We start from the raw sequence: 26,113 nt of genomic DNA on the forward strand, positions 1-26,113 counted from the left end.
TTTTCATTCTGCTAGTTTGTAGTATGTGTGAGTGGTTATCCTGGACTGAACCTGTCCGCCGCCTTGTTTCTATTTCATTGTTGCAACATAAAGCGTATTTTCTTAGGAAGGAGACTTCCTATTTTGTGTGCTTGCAGGCTGAGGTCATGGCAGATTGACAGCTTTGATCAAGATAATAATTTAAATTGTTAAGAATAGAAGTTGCCCATTTCTAATTTCTGAATGGAATATAAAGTATTAATTCTTGTAGGGGAAGAGACGTGTATTTCCTTAAATTTTGATGTGTTTTCTGGATCTCTTCTAGCTTTTGCAGGCCTCATCTGACGCTGTCATCCTTATATCCATCTGAATTTCTTATGCAGAAGATAACAGAAGACAACCAGATTCCTGTTCACCTTCATGTTTCTGTGTCTCTGCAGTACGTGGCTGGGCTGAAAGGAAATGCTCTAGTTGAGTTCTTCCATGGCAACATTGCAGAGGTATTGTGCCTAGCCCAGGTGTATAAAAAGATGCCTTGTGGCCCTTCAGTACTAGTCAGCATTTTAAAAAGAACTTTCCTGATCAAAATTACAAATAAGATTTAGGTGTTGTGAAATGTGGAAGTGTTTTGGTCAAAAAAACCTGTTTGCATTGCTCTGATTTGGGTTCTTCACTGCAGTGATTGGGATCCTGCCAGGTGTGTTTTGCCTCCAGGATCCTTGACACAGAACAGAAGAATACATTAGTGTGTGTCTTGAAGATACGATTAATTCAAGACTGTTCCTCTTTTTCTTTAGAGTGGCAAAAGTAAACAAAACTGGAGTGGAATTATTTTGTGATGGTATCTATGTAGCTAAATCAAATGTGTTCTGAGTGCTCTGTGTGGTATGTGTGCATGAATATAACGCATGTGTGTGGCTGTAGGTACTCCTACATGAAACATGAGCAGATAAGCCTAATTTCTGAGCAGATTTATAATTTCTGGGGAGCATCGAATTTAAAACTACAAATCTTACCTTAAATTCATGTTGTGGCTTTGAGTGGTAAGTCATTGTGGTCCAAGTACAAATGTCAATTGAAAAGCTTATAGAGAAACAGACCTTTTTCTGTTCCCTTACCTCACTTTGAAATCTTACAAGTAATCAGAAGTTAAGTTGTGTTTCTGTCTTTACACTGTGAGAAGCTGATAAAGCATGTGACTCATCTGAGGAGTAACAGTAAGCTCATCAAGCTAGAAGCTGGGAAGATGGCTAATTGGAATGGCAGTGGCAAGCTGTGCTTCTGCCCTCCCTTGATGGTCTTTGAATCCAACCCCTCAGCAGTGACTGAAGGCTCGGTAGACCTGATGAGGCTTGGGAGGGCAGTGCTCTTCTGTTGATTAAAATTTATCTGCAGCATCTGTTCTAGAAAGTATTTCTTGTTGTGCAAGAGATGTTTTTCTTTTTTCTAGTTTTGGTCAGAAAACAAGGAATAACTGGAATGCGAAAGAAAAATAATTTTCTTAGGGGAACACAAGACGTTTTCAGTGAACTGCTATTGTGTTTACCTCAAACCTGCTGTATTTAGCAGCTTTGAGTTGAACTTCTGCTCTTTGACTACAGCGTGTTCAGATGCTTCTGATTTTGAAATTGTTTTTCTAGTGGTCTAAGTTGCCTCTAAGATGATGAAACTATATGAAATATCTAAGTGTGCAAGTGATTTATAAAATACATTTTACATTTTAGGTGGAAAATGAAGAGTTGAGACATCTCATGTGGTCCTCAGTTTTGTTTTACAAGACTCCCAATGTGGAAGTGATGGCTTGCGTGCTTCTCTCAACAAAAGCTATTTACTTTCTGTTGGATGATTCTTTCATTCATGCTGATGAGCACCAGTCAGGTGAGATAGCTATTCTGATCCCTTGATAATGTTACCAACTTAATCCCTGTTTGTGTGTTCAGTTTAAGTACCAGTTTTGGCCAATACTCTTACTTGAATGTCCTAGTTGAGGGAGGGAGTGGCAGTTTGCTGTATGCAAAGCACTTGCTGTGAGGCTTTTATGTTCAAAAAAACAAGTTCTTGAGTCATGGCTGCTTCTCAAACAAGACCCATGTGCTGTTGTATCCATTGCTTTCTCAGATGTCATTTCATAGTCCGTAGCATCACCTGGGCAGCTAAAGGCCCTTTCATTGCTCTTCATTTACCATTTTGGTTATAAAACTAATCGTATGCATTCAGTTCACACAAAAGTGGTTTGTTAGTGAATCTGCTGACTTAAATCTGTGATATGATGGCTACTTCAAGATATGCTGCTAACAAGGACATGTAGTTGAGTGTGTTGCTTGAGAAATTATTAGCCACTATTCTCGCTTTCTTCCTAATTTCTTCCTTCAAATAGTATATAGGTGTAAGATTTTAGTATAAAAATATGCGTATAGAAAGAAGGATAGTATTTTCTTTTGGCTTTGTATATCCTTTTTTCACAGATTTTTGGGACAAAGACAACTCAGATTGTGAAAATAGTTCTTTCCACCTCTCTTGCTGCTTTGTGCTAAAACTCAATGACCTGCAGTCAGTAAATGTTGGCTTGTTTGACCAATACTTCCGAATTACTGGTGAGTACATCTTGTGCTTTGTTTTTCCAGTTCTGTTTGGTCTGTTTAGTCTTGTCTTAGGTGGACTCACGTCTTAATTTTATTAGTGAAATGGAAGAGTGTATTATTTCATTGCTGCTTTTTTAAAAAATAAATGAAGGTAACGTAACAGTGGTGCTGTACCAGTAGGCTGATAATACTGTCTTGCAACAGTAATTGAAGTAACTGGGAAGCTGAATACCAATGAATTAATTGGTCCCACAAGTGCTTTTAAAAATTCTCCTGTCTTAACAACACATCAAAAGGGAAATCTAAAGACTTTCTTGTTGTTCTGAGGCTTTGGCTTGCAATGAAGAGTAAAATTGAGGAACCGCACATGTTGCAAACTGTGTACTTGATTATTGACTTTTTGGATGGAAAATGAGGTCTTAAAATTTTATGAAAGGTAATGGTGTCAACCTAAAATGGAATGGAAATAACGTGGGTAAAGTTCTTGGCTGGTGCTTTGCCTCAGTCCCACTACATGAGCACCATACATTGCTGTGTTCTAAAATGTCTTCTAATTTTGTTGAGACCTCAGTGAGGGTGGGGAATCTCTCCTGTGGAAATGATTTAAAGTGACCTTACACAGAACAAATTCACAAAGCTGAGGGCAGGTTTTTCTGTAAGAGAAATTGTAATAAGGTGATAATAAGGTTGAACCCCCCTGCAGCAATAGCTAAACAGTTAAATCCTAAGTGTACATCACTTTATATTTATTTTTTGAGGAACTTGTAGTGGTTTCTGTTAATCTTTTTCCAAAGATTTGAAAACTTTGAGTAATGATGCATGTTTTAAGGAGGAATAATCCTTGCAAGAGGTCTTTCCTGATGACAGCTGCATGTTGGTTGAAGAAGTTATAACACCACATACAGATTTGAGTGATTTGTATTCTGTCTTCTCTTCAGGACACTCTGCAGATCATATAGTCACCTGCCTGACAAGAGACAGTTACAACACTCACACTTTCATACAGCAGCTTATGGCAGTTCTGTCATTGCTTGCACGCACGCCTTCACCTGAACCGGTAGATAAAGACTTCTACTCTGAATTTGGGAGTAAAAACACAGGTGAGTGGTCTTTTCTATGTGTCATGAGTTATCTTGTGCATCATACTTAGGGCATCATCTAGAGTATACTGATTAAAAACTCTTTTGAGTGAAACGTCTGCATCAGTTGTTTCCTATTTGATACTTTACCAAACTCCCTGACTGTAATTACCTTACATGTCTTAGCTGAACAGAGTTGTTAAATATCAAGTCTTGCACATGTGAAGTTAGCGATGGCTTCTTGAGTCAGCAGAAACAGCATTTCCTATACGGTATTTTGGGGTGTGTACTAGTGTAGCTCCCACTGCGGGTTTCAGCCTAATGTATAGAGTTTTGGAAGTCATCAAAAAATAGTGAAGGTAACAAAGTCTGAAGGGTCACATTTTTTCCTCGCTTGGTCAAATAAGAGTCCTGTCATTCTGTGAGAATGTAGTGAAGTGAAAACTAGACTTCAGGTGTGTTAGGTTCAGTTCCACTATCAGGTGAAACTTTTTTGCATAGAATTCTGAAGCCAGTTGAAGGCACAAAATAAAATGGCATTTTTCTGAAGAACAATTGTTAACTGTTTTAAGGAGAAGCTGTGTAAGCCCAGAAAGTGCAAGGTTTAATGAGAAATCATATCTTTTATTGGACCAATTGATGTATGTGAAAAAAGCAGATGTGCTTCCTTCAAGCTTTGCTGTGTTGTATTTCAGCACTTACAGTAATATGAGACTGCAGTGTTACCTCCTGCCGCTGCAGAACATAGCATGGAGCAGAGGATTGTGCTCATCCAGTAGGAATATAAAAGCAATTCATGTAGAGTCTTCTGTTTCTACTTTTTTTGTTGTTTTAATTTTTGCCTTTTCTCTCAGCTTAAAAGAAGCGGGGATTTTATTTTTGTTCAGTGATCTGATAATGCTTTCAGTGAGTTCAGAACTGAGGAGTGGGAAAAGGAGGCAGAGGAGCTCAGCTAGTAGGGAGGTGGATAATCTCTGGTATGAGAATCCAGCTGTGTTTCCTTTAACCTCTTCTGCCATCGCCCTCAACTAGATAAGTGGTTAGAAATCAGCACAAAAGTATGTTGGTAATGCAGAAGAGACTCCAGTAGAGATCTACAATAAAAAAAATTATTCCAATATTGTGTAAGTGCAACCGTATATGAATAGATACAAATCTTTTAATTCCTCCAGCTGCAGCCGACTGTCAAAAGTTGTCACTTATCCTAATACATTAAGAAAGTATTGTACTAAATAGAAGTGTAATGTATGTTTCTTGCAGGAAGAATGGAGAATTATGAACTGATTCACTCTAGCAGAGTAAAATTTATTTACCCAAATGAAGAGGAAATTGGGGACCTTGCTTTTCTAGTGGCAGAGAAGATGGATGGTTTGACAAATCTTCAGTCCCTCAACATCCTTCTGTATGTGTTGGCATTTCAAGTAAATAATGTTGAAGGATCTGCCCAAAACACTAGTTCACTTCAACCGAAAACACTTATATTAACCAGCTCTGATTTGTTCCTCTTTGATGAAGATTATATCAGTTACCCACTACCCGAATTTGCTAAGGAACCACCAAAGAGAGATAAGTACCAGCTTGCAGATGGAAGACGAATCCGGGATTTAGATAGAGTACTTATGGGTTATCAGACATATCCACAGGCCCTTACGTTTGTGTTTGATGATGTTCAGAATGAGGATCTGATGCAGAATTTGACACTAGATCACTTTGGAGAAACTAATAGTGCCCCAAAGGGAAATGCCAAACAAGAAGGCAGCAGGAGTAGAGAGATCCAGTGGTACATTTTTATCCCAAGTGCAGAAAGCAGGGAGAAACTAATTTCATTGCTTGCAAGACAGTGGGAGATCCTGTGTGGTAGGGAACTGCCTTTGGAACTCACTGGGTAGTTCCTGCACAGCTAAGTCATTTCAGTGTCTATCATAAGGTAAAGCACAGCATTTAAATAGATAGCACCTGTCATGTTCTGTTTTTTTAATAAGGAGCTGACCTGGACCCTTGCTTCCTAGTACTGTGAACACTTAATAGTACATAGAAATATTCTGAAGTGTTAACTGGGGACTGAACTTCTTGTAAAGTCTATTTTTTATGCAATAGTATATAGTAAAAAACCCCACCATGAGACATCCTGGGAAACTGTATGGAAAAATTAAGGAGTCAACACGAGATACACTGTCGTCTAGGGCTGTTAAGGTTTCCGCTATTTTTCTGTATATATCAGTCTTGCTGTTCTATACAAATTCTAATATGTAAATAAGGGTAAATGCTTGTGTATGGTCAAGTGCAATGTTCTTTGTACAAGAAGTATTTTGGGTATGCTGCTAATGCTTATTATTTAATGATCTTAGTTTTACATACATTTTTGTTTGAGGCCAAATGTAATTATTTGCTGCCAGTCATGAACTTTAGCAGTAAAATTTGAGCCACAAGCAGGTGACAGATTTTCATAAAGAACGGCCTGTTAAAGGTCCACTCTGTATCATCTTGAAAATGGAAGTACCCAACGTGGGTATATGAGCATTTTGTCAGCAAATAATGAATTTGTATCTCTGAACACAAAGTCTTTCTTTTGCCTATCTTGTCAATACAAATAAAGTGTAATTTGACAGTTTTCTTTTGGCCTTGTCTTTCTTCAGGTTTGTCTTGTGTTTGCAGGATACCATATGGCAGTTCAGCAGCACATACTGCATTCCTAGAATATATTGTAAAGTATGAAATGTGCAGCAAGATGAAAGAAGAACATAGTTTACCCTGCTGTAGCAAGTTTGTACTGGTCCAGAAATAGAGCTGAGTCATGGAAACTGAAGATCTGCAGCTTCTAAACAGAATTTTAGGAGCATTTATTTCAAGTACTTTTACTTCTCCATCAGATATTAGGAATTTGCTTTGCAAGCTTTCATCTTTAACTTGAATATTACTGTGCCCAACAAGTTTTAGCCTACACCATAGCAGTAAAATCCCTACTCACTATTATGAAGACAGATACCAGTACTTTGAAAAAGTGTTCTATGCCCCCTGGGATTAAGAAGGGAAGAACAGTTTTGATACATGTGTCAGCTGGTGTTGCTTAAAACTGATGCTCCTTAAAAAACACAGAAACATTTAGGTTGGAAGAGACCCCTGGAGGTCCAGCAGTCAAGCTCAAAACAAAGCAAACTTCAAACAGGTTGCTCAGGGCCTGGTCCAAACAAGTTTTGAGTTTTCTCCAAGAATGGCAAGTCCACAGTGGCACTGGGAATTTTCTGGTTCCTTGGAGTGTTTTTGCATGCTGATGGGGAGCTTGACTGTGCTTTTTCAGGCTCCAGTTAACCAGGAATGCTGCAGTTGGTGCAAGGATGACAAAGGCAGCAAAATCCAGTTCCATCCAGGCAGGATGCAGTGGAGTTCCCTAAGCAACTGAAGCGGTGAGGAGTTACTTGAGTGTTGCTCTGCTCACGGTTTAGCAGAGGAAACCTAGCCCCTCTCAAGCTTAGAGTGAACTGAGCAGTTAAGGTAGGTCCTGTAGACTCTTGGGGGAAGACTTAAATTTTCCCTGTACTTCAGAGTTTTTCTGTTCCCTGAAATCTCAAAGGTACTTAACATTCATTAAAGCTTAATTGTTATTGGGTAGAAACCCCACTAATTGCTAAAATAAAAGTCCCAGGAATAGTATAATTGAAAGGTTAAGTTTTCATTACTACTTTCTGAAGTAACTGTGTTAATCACTTCATTGTAATTCCTGTAGGTAACACTTCAGAGGAACCTGTGGCAACTGGAGTAGTCCGATATGCAAACATTTGAGAACTTACCTGATGAACAGATCATTTACAAATGGTCTATGGTTTAAGTGAATGCAAAGGGAATCTGTAATAACTTCTTTGGAACTGCCTGGGATTTGAGCCAACTTGAACAGATATAACCCCTAGTATAAAAGGCAGAGATAATTGTCTTTGTTTCCGGGTAAGTCAGCCCTGCTTCTGTCTTATTTGTAAGGCTTGTCCTGGGGGATGCCTTGAGCTTGAGACAGGCCTGAGTTCTGTTTCTTAGCATCCTTCATAAAGTCCAACTGTTCAAATGTATTTCAGTACACTAGTGCATATCACAGAAACTTGTGTTAGAACAAGCAAAGATAATCCCCTGCTCGTTACATAGTTTGAGCAGTCAAGGTCTCTTTTCAGATTTTATTGCAGCAAGAACACAGCTGTGATTAAACTTGAAATTCTTCTACAGCTGTTTAAAACATTACATCTGTCCCTTTGGATCAGATTATTAATACAGAAAACAGGTATAATTCTTCCTTGAGATCTTGGTAAACGCTGATCATATTTTAAGATTTACAATATGTTCGGTAACTCATTAGATACTACAGTATTTTTTGATTCTTCCATTTAAGCATCTCATCTGTGGTGCTATCAGAATTGTTTATTTTCAAGGCATTTTTTCAGTATATAATCTTTTATACTCTAAGTAAAGCATGGGCTGTGTGAAGCACCTTCCCTGATGCTTTTTAGCTCTTTTTCATTTTTACCTGGAAAAAACCTCCATCCATACCCAAAACAAGACATGCCCCTCTCCTGTGCCACCAGATGGCTGATCCCCTGCTCTTTTGCCTGTGTTAAAACCTGCTGGAGTTACAGTGCTTTGTGGGTGCAAATGTCTGTTCATTTAAGTGCAGTGTTGAGCTGAAAATTTTTATTCACTGTCATTCCTCAGCACCAACCTGTTGTCTTTATTGTCTATTTCTAGTGTAATCTTTTTATTTCTAAATACAGCGATTTACTTAAATTAGTTTTCCTTGAAAAAGCACAATCCATCTTGAACTTTATGAATTGGCAGATTGCTTCATTTCATAAAGATTTCTCAAAGCTTTCCACAATTATTTTCTACAGAAGGTGCTGTGAAATTATTTTTGTAACCATTTGTGGTCACATAAAACAGTCTTGATTTTTTCCTCTCTCTTTGCAAGGGTGCTACAAAGCCCTGCATGTGTATTTCTTTAGTAATCAGACTGGTCAGGGCTGGCAGGGACCTCTGGAGACCATCCAGCCCCAGGCCCTGCTAAAGCAGCTCCCCCAGGAGCCGGCTGCTCAGGGTCACGGCCAGGCGCGGTTTGAATGTCTCCAGAAGAGGAGACCCCGCAGCCTCCCTGGGCAGCCTGTGCCGGTGCTGTGACATCCTCAAAGTAAAGAAGTTCTTCCATCGTGTTCAGAAGGAGCTCCTTGTGTTGCAGTTTGTGCCCGTTGCCCCTTGTCCTTCTGCTGGGCAGCACTGAAAAGAGCCTGGCCCCGTCCTCCTGACACTGGTCCTGGAGATATCTGTAGGCATTGATAAGGTCCCTCTCAGCCTTCTCTCCTGCAGGCTGAACAGCCCCAGCCCTCTCAGCCTGTCCTCCTAAGGGAGATGCTCCGGTCCCCTTGCCATCTCCATAGCCCTGTGCTGGCCCCTCTACAGCAGTTCCCAGTCTCTCCTGAACTGAGGAGCCCAGAACTGGACGCGGTACTCCAGGTACAACCTCACAGGGCAGAGCAGAGGGGGAGGATCACCTCCCTCGACCTGCTGGCCACACTCCTCCTAATGTGCCCCAGGATCCCACTGGCCACCTTGGCCCCAAGGGCACACTGCTGGCTTCTGGCTGATCTGCTGTCCACCAAGAACGCCCAGGTCCTTTTCCACAGAGCAGCCTCCCAGCAGGTCAGCCCCAGCCTGTACTGGTGTGTGGGGCTGTTCCTCCCCAGGTACAGGACCTTACACTTGCCTTTATTAGTTTCCTCTCTGCTCAATTCTCCAGTCTGTCCAGGTCTTGCTGAATGGCAGCACAGCCTTCTGGTTCATCAGCCACTCCCTCCAGTTTTATATCATCTGCAAACTTGCTGAGGGTACACTCAATCCCTTCATAATTCTTTATACTCAGATCTTTTATAGCTTCCAACCTTTGTTTGGCACTGAAACAGTATCTGAATAGCTATAAAGCTATGACCAGATGCATGTGTAGGCAGGTGGGGAGACCTTTTTCAGGAAAGTTATCTTCTAAACCATCTTAGACTCCCATTGTCTGGCTTTGCAGCTTATGTAGATGTGTGCCACCCTAACGACCCATGCAGTTACGTATGTTCAGTGTCATCTGCTGAGGTTCTGGTTGAAGGTTTTAAAATCTCCCTTGTATTACAATTGAAAAATTGTAAATGAATCTCATTAGGAAGGAAAGTGAATGAGATGCTGACCCGAGCTAAACTGTGTTTTCTTTGCAAGAAGTAGTGACGGTGTGACCTACATCCTGTCTGTCCTGTGTCCATACCCGTGCTGCTTTTACAGCACTCTGTGATCTGCCTGGCTGTAGATGTACTGAACAGCGAGGTATTTACATCAGCCCCTTTGACTTGTCTTCCTGTTCTTGTCAGCTTTAATAAACAGTTGGTTTTGTCTTTGGTTGGGGTTTTTTTGGTTGTTTTTTTGTTTTGTTTTTTTTTTTCAAAAAAACCCTGAAGTAGCACAAAATGCTGCTGCTTCTTTCTTGATTGTCTCTAATAAAGAAGTTTAGTTCTGTGGTATTAATCTTTAAGCATACCACGTATTAAGTGGAGAAGCAAGAACGCAAGGAAAAGCATGAAGTAGTGGTTCAGAGCAGATAGACTACAAACTTCTGTTTCCTGCTGTCTTCCTGATAACGAAGGGCATTTAGTAACTTAGCTAAAAATTGATGTGGAAAAAGGGGGGAGATAAAACTCCAACAACAGACCAAGAAGGTGGTGAAGAAAGACTGTGGCCAACGCAGGAGAAAACCCACCCGAATAGGTGTATAAAGAGTAATAGCTAGTGTCGGTAAGCTGGGCACTATAAGCCCTCATGCTTCAAACTTTAAGGCCTCTCAGAGGGATGACAAGAACTCTCAGCATCTCTAAAGTTGTTGCAAATGCTGATAGTGGGATCATCTCGGTCACGCTTTTCTCAGGCAGGCACTTCAGTGCAATCCTTAGCAAACAGCTATAGCTTTAGTCAAGTATGTTATAGACTGTTTCTATCCCTTGCAGATAATATGTGAAGCATAAACAGCACCACCATGGGAAAACACACTGCCTCTTTGGTCATGCTGATGTCAGCAGGTGCTGAGTTTCAGTAGCTCAGCCTGTTTGTTCAACCAGTTTTACTCAGACTTCTGATTCATGTGGAATATCTGTGGGGAATTTCGTGCCTGACACTCTCAGTACAATCCCAGAGTACTGCTTAATAGATGGGAAAGGTACAAAAGTAAAACCAAGAGATGGGAATATGTAGCTGGCTTTCACTGCAGGAGCATGTGTAAAGGAACTGGGAGTGAATAGCAATAAATAGACCAGAACTTAACAGCGTTTATGTTCTGACATTTGTACTGCTGCCCTTCGAGGTTTTGAACTAACAGGATATAAGCAGCTGGAATGATTTCTCCCTGAATCGCATCACAACATTGCGCTCAGGCAGCTCTGTCTGCTTGGAATTGGACCATTGCATGTGTGCATGTGAGAGAGACTCCTGTTTGCCGTGTGATCCTTCCAGGGTTTTTTGTGTTTTTATAAGCAAGCTTTAACATCCCTGTTTCTTCCAACTTGCCAAAAGAAAGAAATCAAAAAAATTAGGTTTGTGTCCTAGCCTCTTCACCCAGAGCCTCAGGGGTGTGTTCAGTAAGTATGGCACAGCTGGCTCTCTTCCTACACACAAGCACTTCTGGCTTGGTCAGTTTAATCTTTTGCTAGTACCTCTTCAGACTCGCAGCCTTCTCACTGACAACTCACAGCAAGGAGACTTTATGTTCTTTCCCAGTTTTCCCAGAAGAGTGGAGAGAGAGTCTGTTTCTCTCTGTGGATGTAACCAAATGGTTGGCTTTCACAGAAGCTGTATGGCAAGGTAAACTGGATGGTAAAGTATTTGTCCTGGCTCTGTACTTTCTGTAAAGATTGCTTAAACAAAAGATTTCAATAGCAGGAAGTTGCCCAAGCTAGCCAGGGCTGCACAAACATCAGAGAGAAGGGCTGGTGACCCAGCATTTTAAAATGCAGCATGTGACACAGGCAGGGAGGCTGGAAGAGTTTGTAGCTATATCCTTTGCCTTTACTCAGGCAGCTTTTCTTCCCATGGGACAGATTTCGCCAGCAGTTTCTCAGCTCTGAACAGGAATGTGTTCACCAAAAAAACCCCTGCCAGATCGTAGACAAGTTACTTTAGAGGACCCAACCTTTCATCAATGCATAAAGCAAAAGACTGAGTGAGGAAAAAATCCTGAGCACTGCTGCTTGCCAACAGTCTGCTGGTGGTTTGGGAAACGGAGACCGCAAGGTAAATTCTTATTGTTTTGTAGAAATCGTCTGTGTCAGGGCCAGAAGTTGAAGATGATGCTTTTGAGACCCACATCTGACTGCAGCTGCTAAACCAGCCACCTTCTGCCGTGTGGGCAGGAGACGCTTGACTGATAAGTCAGCCTCCATGCTTTCCAAAACAAACAAAACCCACGTGCTAAACCTCACACATAAACACATGGGCCAACAGTTGACAACTCCTACTGTGTATTTTGAAATGGGATTTGCACAATCCTGTTTCAATGAAGCCTTGACTAGGATGTGAATGAAACCCCTCTACCCTGCCTGCACAGGGCCATTTGCATGCTCTGTCACCAAATCCTTACAAGTCTTTTCTATAAATTTTCCCTTTGATGAAAGGGCTTTTTCCTCCAGTTTTCCTGTCTCATGTATTCCTTTAATTGCTAGTGACATAGCAAGTCCTGTGGCTTTGTTCTTACTACTGGGTATTTTCTCTGTAAATTCTGGACAGTTTAGAAGCAATCAGATGTTGAGCTTTCTGACAGATCTTGGGATCTTGTTTTGTGGGGCTTTGAGGGTTTGAAATGCTTTGTGCAGACACGTATGTATATGAGGTGGTCTCGTATAGAAATGAGTGAGGGAACTTTACTGACAGTTTTGAAGGGTGTTGGACAAAATCATGGAATAAAAAAATTGATCCAATTAAAGGCATTTTGCTTCTAAGGCATAAGCTTTTTATTGATGTCATCCATGACAAAATCCATCTATCTGCCTAGGAGGAATTCATCTATCAGAAGAGAACAGGAACAGTGTAAGTGAAGCAGTTTTTTGTGTTTATTTTGCCCCATTTTGCTCCCTGTGCTCTTTCCATGCTGGTGGTGCCATCTTTGGTGACACTGCCAACTGGGCTGCCACACACAAGCATGCTGGCATCTTTTTGCTTTGCACTAAGCGTTATTAATGGCTCTTGGCCACCCTTTAATTTGGAGGTTTTTGATGCTTCATGCTCTTACTAATTTCCAGAATCACACAGATCCAAAGTTGATGCAGGTTTTGGTGTTACACATCCAGCAGCAGTGATCGGCAAAGCAAGTTTCCATTCTCTCAGGGCAGTTAATACACAGTGGCTGAAACATGCTGCCTATGCTGCTTGATCAGGAAAGGAGCATCTGATGATAGGTGACCTTTTGATTTTCAGTTTATGCTCTGCTGCTGTACAATGGCACCACTCAGTGTTTGCATTTTTAGCCTATATATTTCTGTTGTATTGCTTGCCTTTAAACGAAGTATGGTCAGATAAGGAAGCTGGCTTTGAACCTTTTGAAGTTGCTGTGAATCTGATTTATTTAATTCAGAGAGGAATTTCACCAAGCCTTTCTCTCCCCTTCCTAGTTTCCTTGCAGTAGGTCAGATGATGATAAGCAGGAGTGCAGCAGTGGAAAGCCTTCGAATCAGTCTTTGTGTGTCCTTTTTCCCCTGTACCATTTTCACTGTTGAGCCATTTAGAAAAGGGCCTGAAGGTTGATTGAAGATGCCCATGCTTCTTCAGGTGCCTCAGGGTAAGCTGTTTTCACCCTAAAAGCTTATCAGCTCCCCGTGGTTGCCCAGTACTGGCAGCTTAATCCCCATGCCGTATAGCCAGCTCTTGGAAAATCCATCAACAAGCAGTCAGCATCCTTCTAGGCTGCCTGTGCTAGCTGTGTATGCCTAACAGGTGACATGGAGCAGAGAAGCAGTCTCATTCTTCTGTTTACATGGTCAATCTATTACCATGACTGTAGGTAAAGCAAGCATGGTACAGATTCCATACTAATATCCCTCTGCAAGAATGTCCCCACCATCCATGTGCGACTTTGACATCACCTCTCCCTCGTTCCACAGATCTGCAGGGTACCAAATGGTTTCTGGAGCTGCGTGAACCCTCTGAGCTGGACAGAGTTGCCATCTCTTGGGCAGCAGTAGTCCTAGAACAGGACAAGGGGGCTGAGTCGTCAGATAGAGCTGTGGGCTGGTACTTCTCTGCATGGGTTGCAGTGGATGGTTGTGTGCCTTATCTGCTTCCTGTTAGCGCAGGATATAAAGTAGTGCTGGCTGTTCATCATGCTGGCTGTCTCTGTAGGATGGAGGAAGAGGTAAAGCACAATTAACGGCACTAGTAAGTACAGCAGTTCTTATATACTTTATATGTTAGCATGTGTATCTTTGTGTGTATGCAGAGGGCAAAAAAATATTAATGGTCCCAACTATTCATGTAAACACAAGAATAACTTCCTATCCTGGTTTGTTTAGGCACCTTCGTGTACTGTTAATGGCTCAAAAATTAAAAGATATTGCTCAGTAGGATTTGTTACTAAAAGAAATGGTCCTTCAACTGCTCAGTACAGCGGGTTCTCTTAGCAGCATAGGGAGACAAAGCCCATGTAAAATCTGTCAATAATCAATTATTGGTTGTTTGTAATGTTTAAAAGGAGAAAATAAATTGCAGACCATACCTCAGGGTAGCATGTATTTTTTCTAATTCCATTTTGGGACTCTCCTATTCTGAGTGGTATGAAAGTGCGCCTTGGATTGATCAGACTGTCAGCAGTGTTTGGAAAATTATGTATTTTGCCATTGCTGCCATAGCACCTGCAAAACGTGATGCTTTTGTTGCTGAGAAATTCAAACATTTTAAATAAATATCAAAGCCTACCCAAAGTGCTCGATTGGTTGATAAGTGTGCTTACATTGTTGCTCTGAAGCACAGCATGTCGCTCACATTGCTTTGTTCGTGCATGCTTTGGGACAGGCAGGTAGGCAATGGTCAGGTCTACCTTCTGTTTGAGGTGGTGTGGACATAGTAACATCAGTGGTAAAAGGAAATTACCTTACCCTTCATCAGTTCATGGTATTTGTTTGCCCATTGGATTTGCCTTCAGTTAAGCATACAGTTAACCTCTTTTCATTCCAATTAGTTGAAAACTAAGGATTTCCTTCCTTCTGTTTTGAACTGATATGTAAGAGGAAATCCGTAGGTGTTCCTGTTTTGAGTAAACCTTATACTAAGGAGTTCTGCTTGTGCATTTAAAAAAAGAATTGAAAGAAAGAAAAAGGTGGTATTGGTTCAGACGTAATACTAGAAGTAGCAGATCCACTTCTGAAGGCTTCGCAGCCAAAGAGTACAGTGCAAAAATGCTTTCTCCCGGTTTACTTTTAACCTCTGGTTTGTCTTGGATCTGATTCTTAGTAGGCAGTCTTATCTTACAGAAATTGCAGCCTCTATCGCCACCCCTTTGTGGAAAGAGTCCTGCCTGTAAAAGCATGAAAATGCATCCTCGTGGGTTGCTGTTTTTCTTCTTAGCAGCATGCTTCACTCCCACAGCTGACTGCCAGAGTCAGAAGGTAAGTCTGTGAGCCTTTGTTTAAATGTTTATTGAATGGTTCTTCATATTTGGACGGTTGCATGTTATGAAATAGTCTTCCCCAAAACTCCTGTTTTCATTTACATTTAGTTAGATGCAGAATAGCATCCATAATTAAACTTCAGGACTCTAAGGCATCTTCTTTGCTTATGTGGGTATGTGTGTAGTCCAAACTGAGGAACTAAAAGTAAGGTTGAAAGGAGCTGCTTGAGTTTTAGATCAGGTTAAATTTGTATTTAAGTTCAGCACTGAATGCAAAAGTAGCAGTATGAAAGGAATACATTCGGCGCCTTTGTCTTCCACTATTTTCAGTACATGTGATGGCAGCTTAGCATCTGGCAGGACAGGTCCATAAGTTTCCCAGAGGAATTTTCTAAAAAAAATGGTTTAAATCTCCTCAAACTGTTGCTTTGCAACAGGGTAAATACCTTTGTTTCAAGTACGTTTCCCAGCAGCTCCCCAGTGAAGAGTGTGGAATACTTCTCATTTTGTCTCAGGTTTCTTGATTTGCTTTTGATTCCTTTATCTCTGTTCTTGTGTTTAGCAGCAGCAGCTAGAAGAATGTGTGATGCCTGTGTAGATCTGTACTCTAGGCTCAATGGTGAGGCAGCACATTTTCGGTAGGCTCGAACTCATTTATTTGTACTATATTGTCTTCTGCCATCGCCCTTCTTGCGTCCTGCTTTGGAGGAATAAACTGTCCTACAAAGTCAGAAAATGTGTGGGGCATTTGGAAATCCTATTCCCCGGGGACCCGAGTGATGGAAGAGTTGTCTTGTCTTGAATGACAGAGGGGCCCAGTGGGGAGCGGACAGACTTGTGCTAAGGAAGGTGCGTGTCAGCCTGGAAAGACTTAATTTAGGAACAGCCACAGCACTGAAAAGATGCTTCAGTGTCAGAACTTTGGGTGGAAGCTTTTGTCTAGACCCTTTCATAAAAGGGCCACAAGCGACGAATAAGCATACAAATAAGCTAAGAGCTTCATGAACCTGTAGGCTTGTAGGATCATTGAGGTGACCTGAGCACGAACCTGAAGTGGCTCTGCTGGTGAGTTTTGTTTGCCTGGAGTCATGGGCTCCAGCCAGATGGGTTCCAGTATAGTAGTGTGATCAGAGGCGTGGGCTCACATCTTCAGCTGGTATAAGTGGAAATTTCAGTTTCTTCACTTTGAGATGCTGTGTTGATTTCTGTAATCACTGAGATGTCAGGCTTGGCATGAAACAGTTAAAATATCAGGTAATGAGTACTTGCTCACGGAGAAGTGAAATGTTTTGAATCACCTCTGCAGCACTTTATTTAATCCAGGAAAAATAATTCCCTTTTAAGAGTTTTTTTCCCCAAGAGGTTCCCTCTTTTTGGAAAGAGAATAAACATTTGAAAGGTTACAATGGGAGGTAAGGAAAAATAAGGGTCTAATGAAATCTTCTCTATTTAGGCCATTGAATCTGATTCCAGTAGAGGTGCTGTGGTTCCACAAAAGGCCTCCACTGGTTTGCAGGAGCCTGGTAGGGGCCATCAAGAGAGATTTTGTGCTAGCTGTTTTTCAGTGATGTTACCTCGGGTCTCTGGTTTGATGGCTCAAACAGGACAGCAGATCTGTTAGCCTGACTTGGGTTGTGTATTCCTCCTGCAATGGGCTGGGGAAGATGCAGCAGATGTCAGAACCATGAAAGTTTTTCTGCTGGGAGGAGGCCAGTCCCAGGCTGTGCTAGAGGAGGAATGGAGGCAGGTGGGAAATGAGGGGAACGTTCTCTGCATCCTCCTGCCTTCAGCGCTCTGCAGCTGAGGTGGTGTGCAGCACCCAGGGCAACAGCTTCTTGTGTTAAGTGATCTCTGAGGTCGATTGTTCATCCTCATGTTGAAAAGTGTCTTCCATGGACAAATGCAAAGGGTTTGTGTCCGGGAGCCACCGGTCTGTTCAGATGAAGTGTTACTGAGAACTTCTTGGGAAGGTACATGACTATAATGACTCCAGCATGTGTCTACAGCTCTGTTTTGTAAAGGGCAAATGCACTGGAAACTCGGTGATTCATTAGATAATGTCTGTTTCCAGAACTGACTCCCAGGATTGTTGGAGCCAAACACTGACGTCCAAATGTGTTTTTCTTTCTTCCTTGAGATTTTGCCATGCAGAAGGATTTGTGTTATGATTTAGGAGGAAAAGATAAAGGGTGAAAATGAGGGGAATTAAACTAGCCCTTCAAAGAAAACCTCCCCAGCTTATTCTCTTGAGGTGGAATAAGATAAATATGAGCACTTGAGAAGTAAGGGACCTTTGTGTCAGAGTGAGGGGGAAGGAGACACTGCAGCGTCCAGAAGCTCAGATACGTCTCAGCTAAGCAGAGGGAGCAGTGGCTGCTCTTGCACGTGCAGGGAGAGAGCCCAGCCCAGCCCTGGCGAGGCAGAGCTCGGTGTGGATGGACAGAGGCACCCTGGCTCTTAACTTCTTTCAGTCTTAACTTTTTTCAGCTACAGCTAGATGTCTTCTGCTTTCAAAGTGTCCTTTAATTCTGGGGCTGCTTGAGAGTGCCAGTCCTCCTTTTCTGTTGCTTTGTTCCCAAAGTGTGATACAGTCCAGGCTCTCAACATCACCTGATCAGAACAGGGACCGTTTTCACCCCCTTTCCTTGACAGATGTAGCCACCATGCATCTCACTGACTCTTGGCCCACCAGGCATCACAGGGGCAAGCATTCCCTCTTGCTGCTTCCCCTCCAGTGGCTTCTAACTTGGAAACAGTGGTTACAGATGAGCCCAAGGGAGCAGTGCATCATTGTTTTCCATGAGGTTGTGCCCCAGGAGCCACCTCTGACTCAAACTCCCGTGTATTTTTCATCCTTTCCAGAATTCGAGTATCCAAACTGTTGAATTTCATGTCCCTTGATTCCCTCTTCTGCTTTCCTAAGAAGCAAAACACTTCAGAAAATGACTGCTTCATCAGTTCTGTCACCCAAATAAGAAGGGAAATATTTTTTTTTAATTATTTTCCACACAGATGTTTTCTTCCTCTTTCCTCCTGCTTCTGGCTGCTGACACAAGTGTGTTTCCTTATAAAAAGGGGAAGATCTTACTGGATAGCTGCCTAAAGTTCATGAAGTGTCCTAGGAAGGTAGGGTCGGGGGGGATTCCACAGTAACTGTCTTGTCTTAGAGACCTGCAAGTAATTAAAGATGCCAAATGGGAGGAGTGACAGCCCTTCTCTCCCGGTGTCCATCTCCATTTAGAAATGGAGACATATTGATGAAAGAAAGAGAAGAAAAATAGAGTAATGAGTGAATAATGGTGTCTTCCTCCACCACCATGACAGAGAATACATTTAAAGGCCCAGCTGTGTCTGACAGCCAACTCCTGACGTCTGAAAGTAAAGCTGAAGTAGAAGATTGGAGTTTCAGTTTAGTGTTTTGTGCTCTACTGTTTGTGTGGTCTTTTTCATACAGATAGGGTAGCTCAGACACCTGATAAAGGTTTGTTGGGTAATTCTGACAATGTTAAGATCATAACTCATGGGAAGGCATCCACCTCTGTGTTTCTTCCTTGGGCATCTTCCCTTTCCTCTTTCTGAGGTGTTGTGTCAGTGAAGGTTAAAGCTGGGATTTGATGGGACTAGAAAGGCAGGAGATGTACTGTTCTGTCAGAACCATGTGCCTGGCTTCAGCTGGCTCATTTCAAAAGCCCAGCTTTGATCTGTAGACCTAATTTTTACTTGAATCAACTGGTTGGATGGACTTCTTCCCTACCCCATCAATGGCATTGCTGTGTTTTGCTCCATGAAAAAGGAGACGTCTCCTCTAACTGCACTGTGTGCCCGTGGGGTGGATACATAAGGAACAGCAAAACTGACCACTGTCCCGGTGGATAAAATTAGTAAAGCTGGTGCTCACAGGACGTGGATAGGTGGATTTGGTGGACCTCAGATTGGTTTTGTGCCATTTATAAAGCAAGGGAGTCCTTGACATGACAAGTTCCTTGGGGATTCTGCCACCAAAGGAAGTGAAGCTGACTGTACGGTAAGAAAAGCCCCAGAGGCACAACTAGAAGTTAATATCCTTGTGGATGGCAACCACAGACACAGCAATCACTTTCTTCATTGGGCAGCATTCTTGCATGGATGGGTGCAGAAGGTGAATCCATGAAGATGGGAAAAAGCTCAAAAACTCCAAGCAGAGGGAAGGGGGGTGTGAGTCAGGAAACCATTCCAGGGAGATGTCTCTGTGGACCTGGGACTTGAGGGTTATCTCTCAGGAGGTTTTCCTGACAGGGTCTGCTGGCTATCATCTGGGAGGGCCTTCCTGAGCTGTTGATAACTGATGGGAAGCCATGAGCTTCCTCCCTTGCCTTGAGGCAAATGTATACATTTGGGCTTAAGTTCGTAGGAAGCAAAGCTGAGATTACTGATGGGATCCGAAATGCTGCTGCATTAACGGCATTGTTCAGGATTGGCTTAAAAATTCCCAGATCAAGGCCTCCTCCCAAAATTTGATCTAATGTTTTTGTTTTTAGAAAATACAGTGCCTGTAGAGGCACAGTTGTGGTGACCTGTGTGCGTTTTTTTCCACCCAGTGACCTTTTAGGGCAAACATAGCTTGTGCCTCCCAGCTTTTCTCTGCCATCATCGGTGAAAAACATTCTCTCTTTTTAAAAGGAGCATGAGGTTTCCATGCAGTTGCTTGACTCCAGGTGCTCAGAAGTTCAAGGAAACACTTTTGGGGTAAAATTGTGAGCTTTAATGACAAGTTTGCATATAGTGATGATTATTTGCTCTGAGGCTGTGCTTTTTTTGTCTGCTCTGGCTGTGTTTCTTTTGGAGATGCAGGGTTGGTGGGTACAGGGGTACAGAAAAGCTCTGTGAGGAAACCTGAACCGTGAAGTTATTCTGGTTAGATGGAAGGGCTTGTGCTGAATTTATCACCAACCATGTGAATTATCCAAGTCTTCTACCTGATCTTCTTGCTAATGTTCATGGAGCCCTTCTCAGCTAGGGTGAAAACATCAAGAGCCATCCAAGCAGACAGAGAGCTGCAGAGCACCTTTCCTTTTAATCCACCACCACCCGAGCTGCCCCTGCACCTTCTCAAAGACAGCTTCCCTGAGAAATACTTGTGTTAGCAGCTCCTGGGTTCTGGGAAATAGACTGAACTAATGCATTTGGTTCTTCAGACCCCTGGAACAGCAATGAAACCACCAGTGAACTGGATCGCATCAACGGCATGGAAAAGAGAAACGCTGTGTTGCATTTTTATTCAGTGTCTTCTGGCAAGGGTTATTAATTTAGGGCTTGTCCTTACATACCACTACCATGTGTTTGTAAAAGATCAGCTTAAATTAACAGTGTACTGTTATGATTGTTCTAGAAATGGTTAGAATTTTTGCTGAGGCATAGGGGGAAGATAAGATAGCTGTGGTCTGCCCTATTGCCTTCTAGCTGAGATGCAAGCAAAGTAGCATGCAGCAGCATGACATGATGGTTTAGTCCATATGTGTCGTACACCTCCCAGCAGCTGCACTGGTCACTGCCCTCCCCAGTGGTATCTAAAGAATGGTGCAACGTTGATAAAGATGTTAAAGGTTGGCAAGATGAGTGGCTAGGGTAACAATTTAATTTTTGGCTTATTTCCATTCTGTTTTTTCTTTTCAAGTTAAAATCCATGCGATGCAATATCAAGACGATGTTTACCTTGAATACAGCATGTACTGCTTGTGCTGCAGCGCCTAAAATGTTATGTCCAAGAGGCTGGTTAAAGACCACCCAAGGATTAGGAGTGAGGGACTGCAGGTAAGGCCTATTTCCTAACTATGTTAAGGTTTTGATGCAGCCTTGCTATGCAAGGAGTAGTGTGTATGCCTTCAGGAAAATGCACGTGGGTTTTGAGCTCTAAAGGTCCAAGGAGTTTGGTTTTCAGATGTGTGAAAATGGATTTATGGCCCCTATTACTGTTGCTTTAGTATCCTTCCAAATCCCAAGGACTTTTTGCTGGGCATAAGGTTCTGTATACACAGAACAAATTACATGATAAATTACTTCTAACTTGCCCTAAACAGCCTGAGTTTGCTAATCCTGCTGTAGCAACTTAATAGAGGTCTGTCTAGCATAGAAACCCGTTTAAGATGCAGAATTTTGTAGTGGATTAGTAAGAAAATAATGTAATGACAGTTCCCTTTGTATATCCTCCCAGCCTCCAGCAATAATCATCTGAACTTTTTACCTTCCTAGTTCACTTTATGACAATTGCTTGTTCATGTGTTCCTTGCTCTTACTCTGTCGAGTATGGCTCTAATAGGAAAAGGGTAGAGGAAAACTGAATTAACCAGGAAGTTTTTGAAAATGAAACACTATAGATTATTGTTTGCATATCTATTCAGCAGTGAATGTTAACTGTTAATATATAGCTCCATTGTCTACTGTTTTCTGTGATTCACTATTCTGTCGAAATACTTCAAAAATAGCTGTGGCAGTTTTGCAGTTTGTAGCAGTTTTTGCACAGACACACGTAGGAGTCAGATTGAAGCCAAAGCAGCAGTGCTATTGAGACAATTTCCAAGTTCCTTTGGGGAAGGATGTTGTGCCAAAAATAAAATGAAGTGTAAGAATAATGTGAGTGTATGCAGCTTTTCTGGATGTTATCTGCTCTTGTGGTCGTTGTTGGACAGACCCAAGAATAGTTCTGTACTTCATACGTGCAGAACAAGAGGCACTGCCACCAAGGGATGTAGAGGTGATGGATGAAGGGTTGAAAAGAAGATGCTTCTTTGGGGGATTTAAGATGTTTGTCCAAGATTGAATAGAGAATCTGTGAATAACACAGCTGTTATATCCAAATTTCCAGCATCTCAATCTAGAATCTTTCGTGCAAGACAGAAAGGGACAAGTCCTGCATGGAGATTCTTTTTCTTTCGAGGTTATTTTAGGTGCAAAGCCAAGTGTTGAGTCACCCAGGAGTTCCTAACTTTGTTTCAATGCTGTCAACCCGCAACCCTCCAGCATCCAAGGGTTCTGTCCTGATGTCCTCAGGCTGCCGAAGGTCCTGTCTCATGTCCAGCTGCTGACAGATTTCACATAACCAATTAAATCAGTGGGCATCCTTAGAGAAGACATTAACCCAAGTGCAAACTCTTGTGTGCGTGTGTGGCAGAGGGAATGAGTGCCCTTCCTTCCATTCAGAGTTCAGTGCGCTGCAGCCTGCTTGCTTAGAAACCCTCCAACAGGCATGTGGTATATTTGTGTTGTAATAATGAATTTTGGGTTATTCTTTTTAAGATACACTGTCAAATTAGGAGAAAATACCCTTTCCCAGCCAGGGTGCCATCACATGTGTAAGAAGGAAATAGAGGAGAAAAAGTGTTGTCCAGGATTCTGGGGTACAGAGTGCTATGGTAAGTTTTTCATCTTTTTATAACGCTGTCTAGCTGTTGAATAAGTCAAACCAGTTTTAGTAGCAGGCATTAAATATGCATTGAGGTGATTAATCTTAATTATTCTTTGAACACTCACAAGGCCTCCCGTTATCTGTCTGGGAGGTTCAGAATATAATGGGGAAGGAATCTCTCCTTCAGATTAATTGAATCCTCTTACATTTAACACATAACATAACCTCCTTTGATGGAACTTCCTTTTGTCTCTTCTTTAAAAATAAGCTTTTGGGAAGGGATGTTTTTGTTCCTCTTTAAGAAAGTTTCCAAAGGAAGAGGAAGATATTTCTTTCTGATGTCCCTCTAGTCTGCAGTGTGTGTGCCATGTGTCCTCCTGTATAGTCTGGAGTTAGTCAGCCATTCAGCCACAGAAAATACTTAGCAATTCCAACCCAAGGTGAAAATAACTGTCCCAAAGCTCCCACTTTGTCCCAGGTTTATGCCAAGTACATAAGAATTTGGTTTTTCTTGTCTCAAAAATCCCAAAGTAAGACCTGCTAAGCTAAACGCTTCTCGTATGATTGACTGATTGCTGGGGTATGGAAAGGCACTCTGTAGTCCTGCAGAAAATGGGAGGATGTTTGGGTGCTTGAGCCTGTTCTCACACGAAGTGGTTTGAATAAGCAACTAACTTGGTCAGAGGAATCACGTGCCTAAAATGATCAGAAATAGTCTCCAGAATTTAGAGGTACCCCACTCCAAAGTTGTGTGGACCATGTTTTTCTGAGCACATTTGCAGCTTTTCGTGAAGTCAAGAGGGAGCTAAAAATGCTCAGTGTCTTTGCAAAGCAGGCTGCTGTCTGTCCTGAGCTTCAGAACTGCCCTCAGATGTTTGATACCGCCTTTCACTGATGCTAGCAGCAGTGGTTCAACCTCAAAACATGTTTCAGTGCTGTCACTGAAATGTAGTTAGTTATGGCCCATTGGGACTTTGCCTTAGACTTTTATTAAAAGGCTTTTCTTAGATAGCAGCTGAATTGCTCCTTGGTGCCACTCCCTGCCAGATTGACCAGCTCTGGGCTGGTGTTAGGTGTGTTGGATAATCAGACAGGGACTTCGCTGGTGAAGAGGCCATTGCTTTTGCACAACTGCAATGTTTGGGGGAAGAGGGGATGGGGATAACGTGCTGGTGGTTCAGTCTAATCTTACCTGGTCTGTCTCTTGCCTGCTAGAGTGTCCGGGTGGATCTCAAAATCCCTGCAATGGCCATGGGACATGCTTGGATGGTATACAGCAAAATGGGACCTGCATCTGCAAGGTCAGTGCATGATTTATTCTGAGGGTGATGTGCTTTTGTCAGAGGGAGTTGTATAGCATCGGTGCAGATGCTCTGGATGAAGGCTGCCCTTCTGCCTGGAAGGACATTAGCAGCTTCTGTCATTCCAGCATCATTGTGGTTTTCCTGGAGGCTCAGTGTGGTCTACAGTAGCACTAAGATACTCTTTGTGAGAGTATGGAGTTGGATCTCTAGGGAGAAATGAAGACAGAATTGCCTGAATTTAACCCTCTGATCAGTAGAAACAATCAGTGTCTTTCTTGTCTGTGGCTGCAGGAAGCCCTGAGATACTTGCCTCTTAATGAGCTGCACCTTTTCCAGACTTGAATGATATATTTCCCAAATGAACTGGTCCCACGCCTTGGCAGGCAGATCCACCCTCTCTCAGGAAAAGCAGGAGAGGTCAGAAATAGAATTTAGGACAGATGTTTATTTTTTTTCTTTACAGCTCCAGACTTAGTACAACAAAAGTATAAACAATTCCTGCACATTTGAGTCATATAGATCAGTGATTCTAAAATGTTTACCTTAATTAATGTGTGAAACTTGAAACTTTCTCTTATGAACTCATGTTGTTACAGTATCCTTAATTATGTAATTGTGAGCTAAAATCCTACTTCTTGGTCCCTTCTTTAGGAAAAGTTGATTTTGGATTTAACTCAAAGTCACCTTATATCAATTAAAATATATGCTGAAGGTCCCCACGCCCTCTAAAATCAATGTCAGAAGTCCTGTTGGCATTAGTGAATTCCGTATTCCCTTTTCAGAGGTATCAGAAGCCAGCTGGTATGTTCCTGTCTGTGATCAGGATGTTGCTTACTCAATGCCTGCCAGAGTTTTGCTGGCACTTTGCACGCCCTCTGTGTGTCGGCTCACACTGTGATCTTTGCCACGGGGGCTGGTTAATACTGCTATTATTAATAGCACTGAATATAGCACTGAACATAGCAGTTTTCTTCACTGTATTGCTTCAGCTGTCACGGAAAATAAGAAACAGGGAGAGACTTTAAACTGTAACAATGTGTGGAACAGTGCAATGATACGGAAAAAATAACACCTGGGACATTTTGGGGCCCTTCTAGGAGCAGTACAGTGGTTTTGCCTGCCAGAATTGTCGAGATGAAAATCGTTTTGGCCCAGACTGTCAGTCAGGTAAGAATGACTGATTCAAGTGAAACCTCCACAAAAATAACTGAAAGCAAGGAAGGAGGAGGGGGTGGTTGAGTGAGGAAGGGTGCTGGAGAGGAGGAGCGTTCAATAGCAGGTGTCTTGGCGTTTTGTCTTTGTGCCCTTCACTGTTCCATTAGACAAATGATTCTGTCTTTCACTCGGATCAGTCCATTTTTCCTATTGTAAATCTCTCTCCCCTTACCAGGACTATCCCAGTTTCCTCTCTTTTTAGCCAGGCTGTTACCTACATCCCTGAAGCAACCCACACTCACTTCCCAGTTTTTCCACACTGCTCCACTTGTCTCCCAGCTTCTTCCTTGTTGCCCTCTCTACAGAATTAATACACACAGTGCTGCTTCTCATGTATGGCATTTTTGGAAGCGATTTATGACCAGTGCAGCCTGGCTGTTAAAGGAGCCCTTTTTTGTCCAGCTCCTGGTTCCCTTGTATCCACACAGGTGAGATAGGTGTGATCTTGCTGGTTGTGCTCACACAATGACACCAGTGCTGGGCTTGCAGATGTGGTAGGCTCTGGTTCCTTCCACGCTGGCTTCAGGAGACTTAGACAAGTGGGAAGTTAAAACACGTGGCTGAAAAGCTGCTCTAGATCTTGCATTCAAGGCTGCTCTTGCAGGGTAGTACTTTGTCTTCTTGAGCCCAGGACATGCGGTTTGCCCTCTGTAAGCTTTGAGTGGCATGACCAATTTTTAAAAGGAGCTACATTTGCTGTGGGTTGTTGGTGGGAAATGAGGGTGCCAAGTCCCAGGGCAGTTGGCCAGCGTATGCCTGAATCCTTATGTACTGCCTTGTAGCTGAATGTCAGGTTTGCTTGGACTTCCTTTGCAGTGTGTGACTGCGTGCACGGGGAATGCAACAGCGGCGTCACTGGCAATGGAAGCTGTACGTGCTATGGAGGCTACACTGGCCCCAGGTGTGACCAAGGTAAATAAATT

At 42.4% G+C, this 26,113-nt stretch overlaps 2 protein-coding genes across 4 annotated transcripts in view; both read left to right on the forward strand.

Annotated features, from left to right (window-relative positions):
* Positions 1–6,251, forward strand: part of NISCH (nischarin) — a 31,475-nt gene extending 25,224 nt beyond the window's left edge. The window contains exons 17-21 of the mRNA XM_040590915.1: positions 305–479; positions 1,704–1,857; positions 2,445–2,573; positions 3,500–3,661; positions 4,901–6,251. Coding sequence (XP_040446849.1) covers positions 305–479; positions 1,704–1,857; positions 2,445–2,573; positions 3,500–3,661; positions 4,901–5,529 — 1,249 coding nt within the window. The 3' untranslated portion in view covers positions 5,530–6,251. The remainder of the gene's footprint in view (positions 1–304; positions 480–1,703; positions 1,858–2,444; positions 2,574–3,499; positions 3,662–4,900) is intronic.
* A 7,713-nt stretch (positions 6,252–13,964) lies between these two features.
* Positions 13,965–26,113, forward strand: part of STAB1 (stabilin 1) — a 57,801-nt gene continuing 45,652 nt past the window's right edge. For 2 of the 3 annotated variants that reach the window (XM_040590150.1, XM_040590152.1), the window contains exons 1-7: positions 13,980–14,062; positions 15,154–15,288; positions 20,944–21,080; positions 22,563–22,678; positions 23,887–23,972; positions 25,073–25,142; positions 26,007–26,102. In XM_040590150.1, coding sequence (XP_040446084.1) covers positions 15,208–15,288; positions 20,944–21,080; positions 22,563–22,678; positions 23,887–23,972; positions 25,073–25,142; positions 26,007–26,102 — 586 coding nt within the window. In that variant the 5' untranslated portion in view covers positions 13,980–14,062; positions 15,154–15,207. Of the gene's footprint in view, positions 14,063–15,136; positions 15,289–20,943; positions 21,081–22,562; positions 22,679–23,886; positions 23,973–25,072; positions 25,143–26,006; positions 26,103–26,113 lie in introns of all 3 variants that reach the window. The other variant, XM_040590151.1, reaches the window with a different exon arrangement.

Source organism: Falco naumanni, chromosome 4 (genome assembly GCF_017639655.2).
Source record: "Falco naumanni isolate bFalNau1 chromosome 4, bFalNau1.pat, whole genome shotgun sequence".
NCBI lineage: Eukaryota > Metazoa > Chordata > Aves > Falconiformes > Falconidae > Falco > Falco naumanni.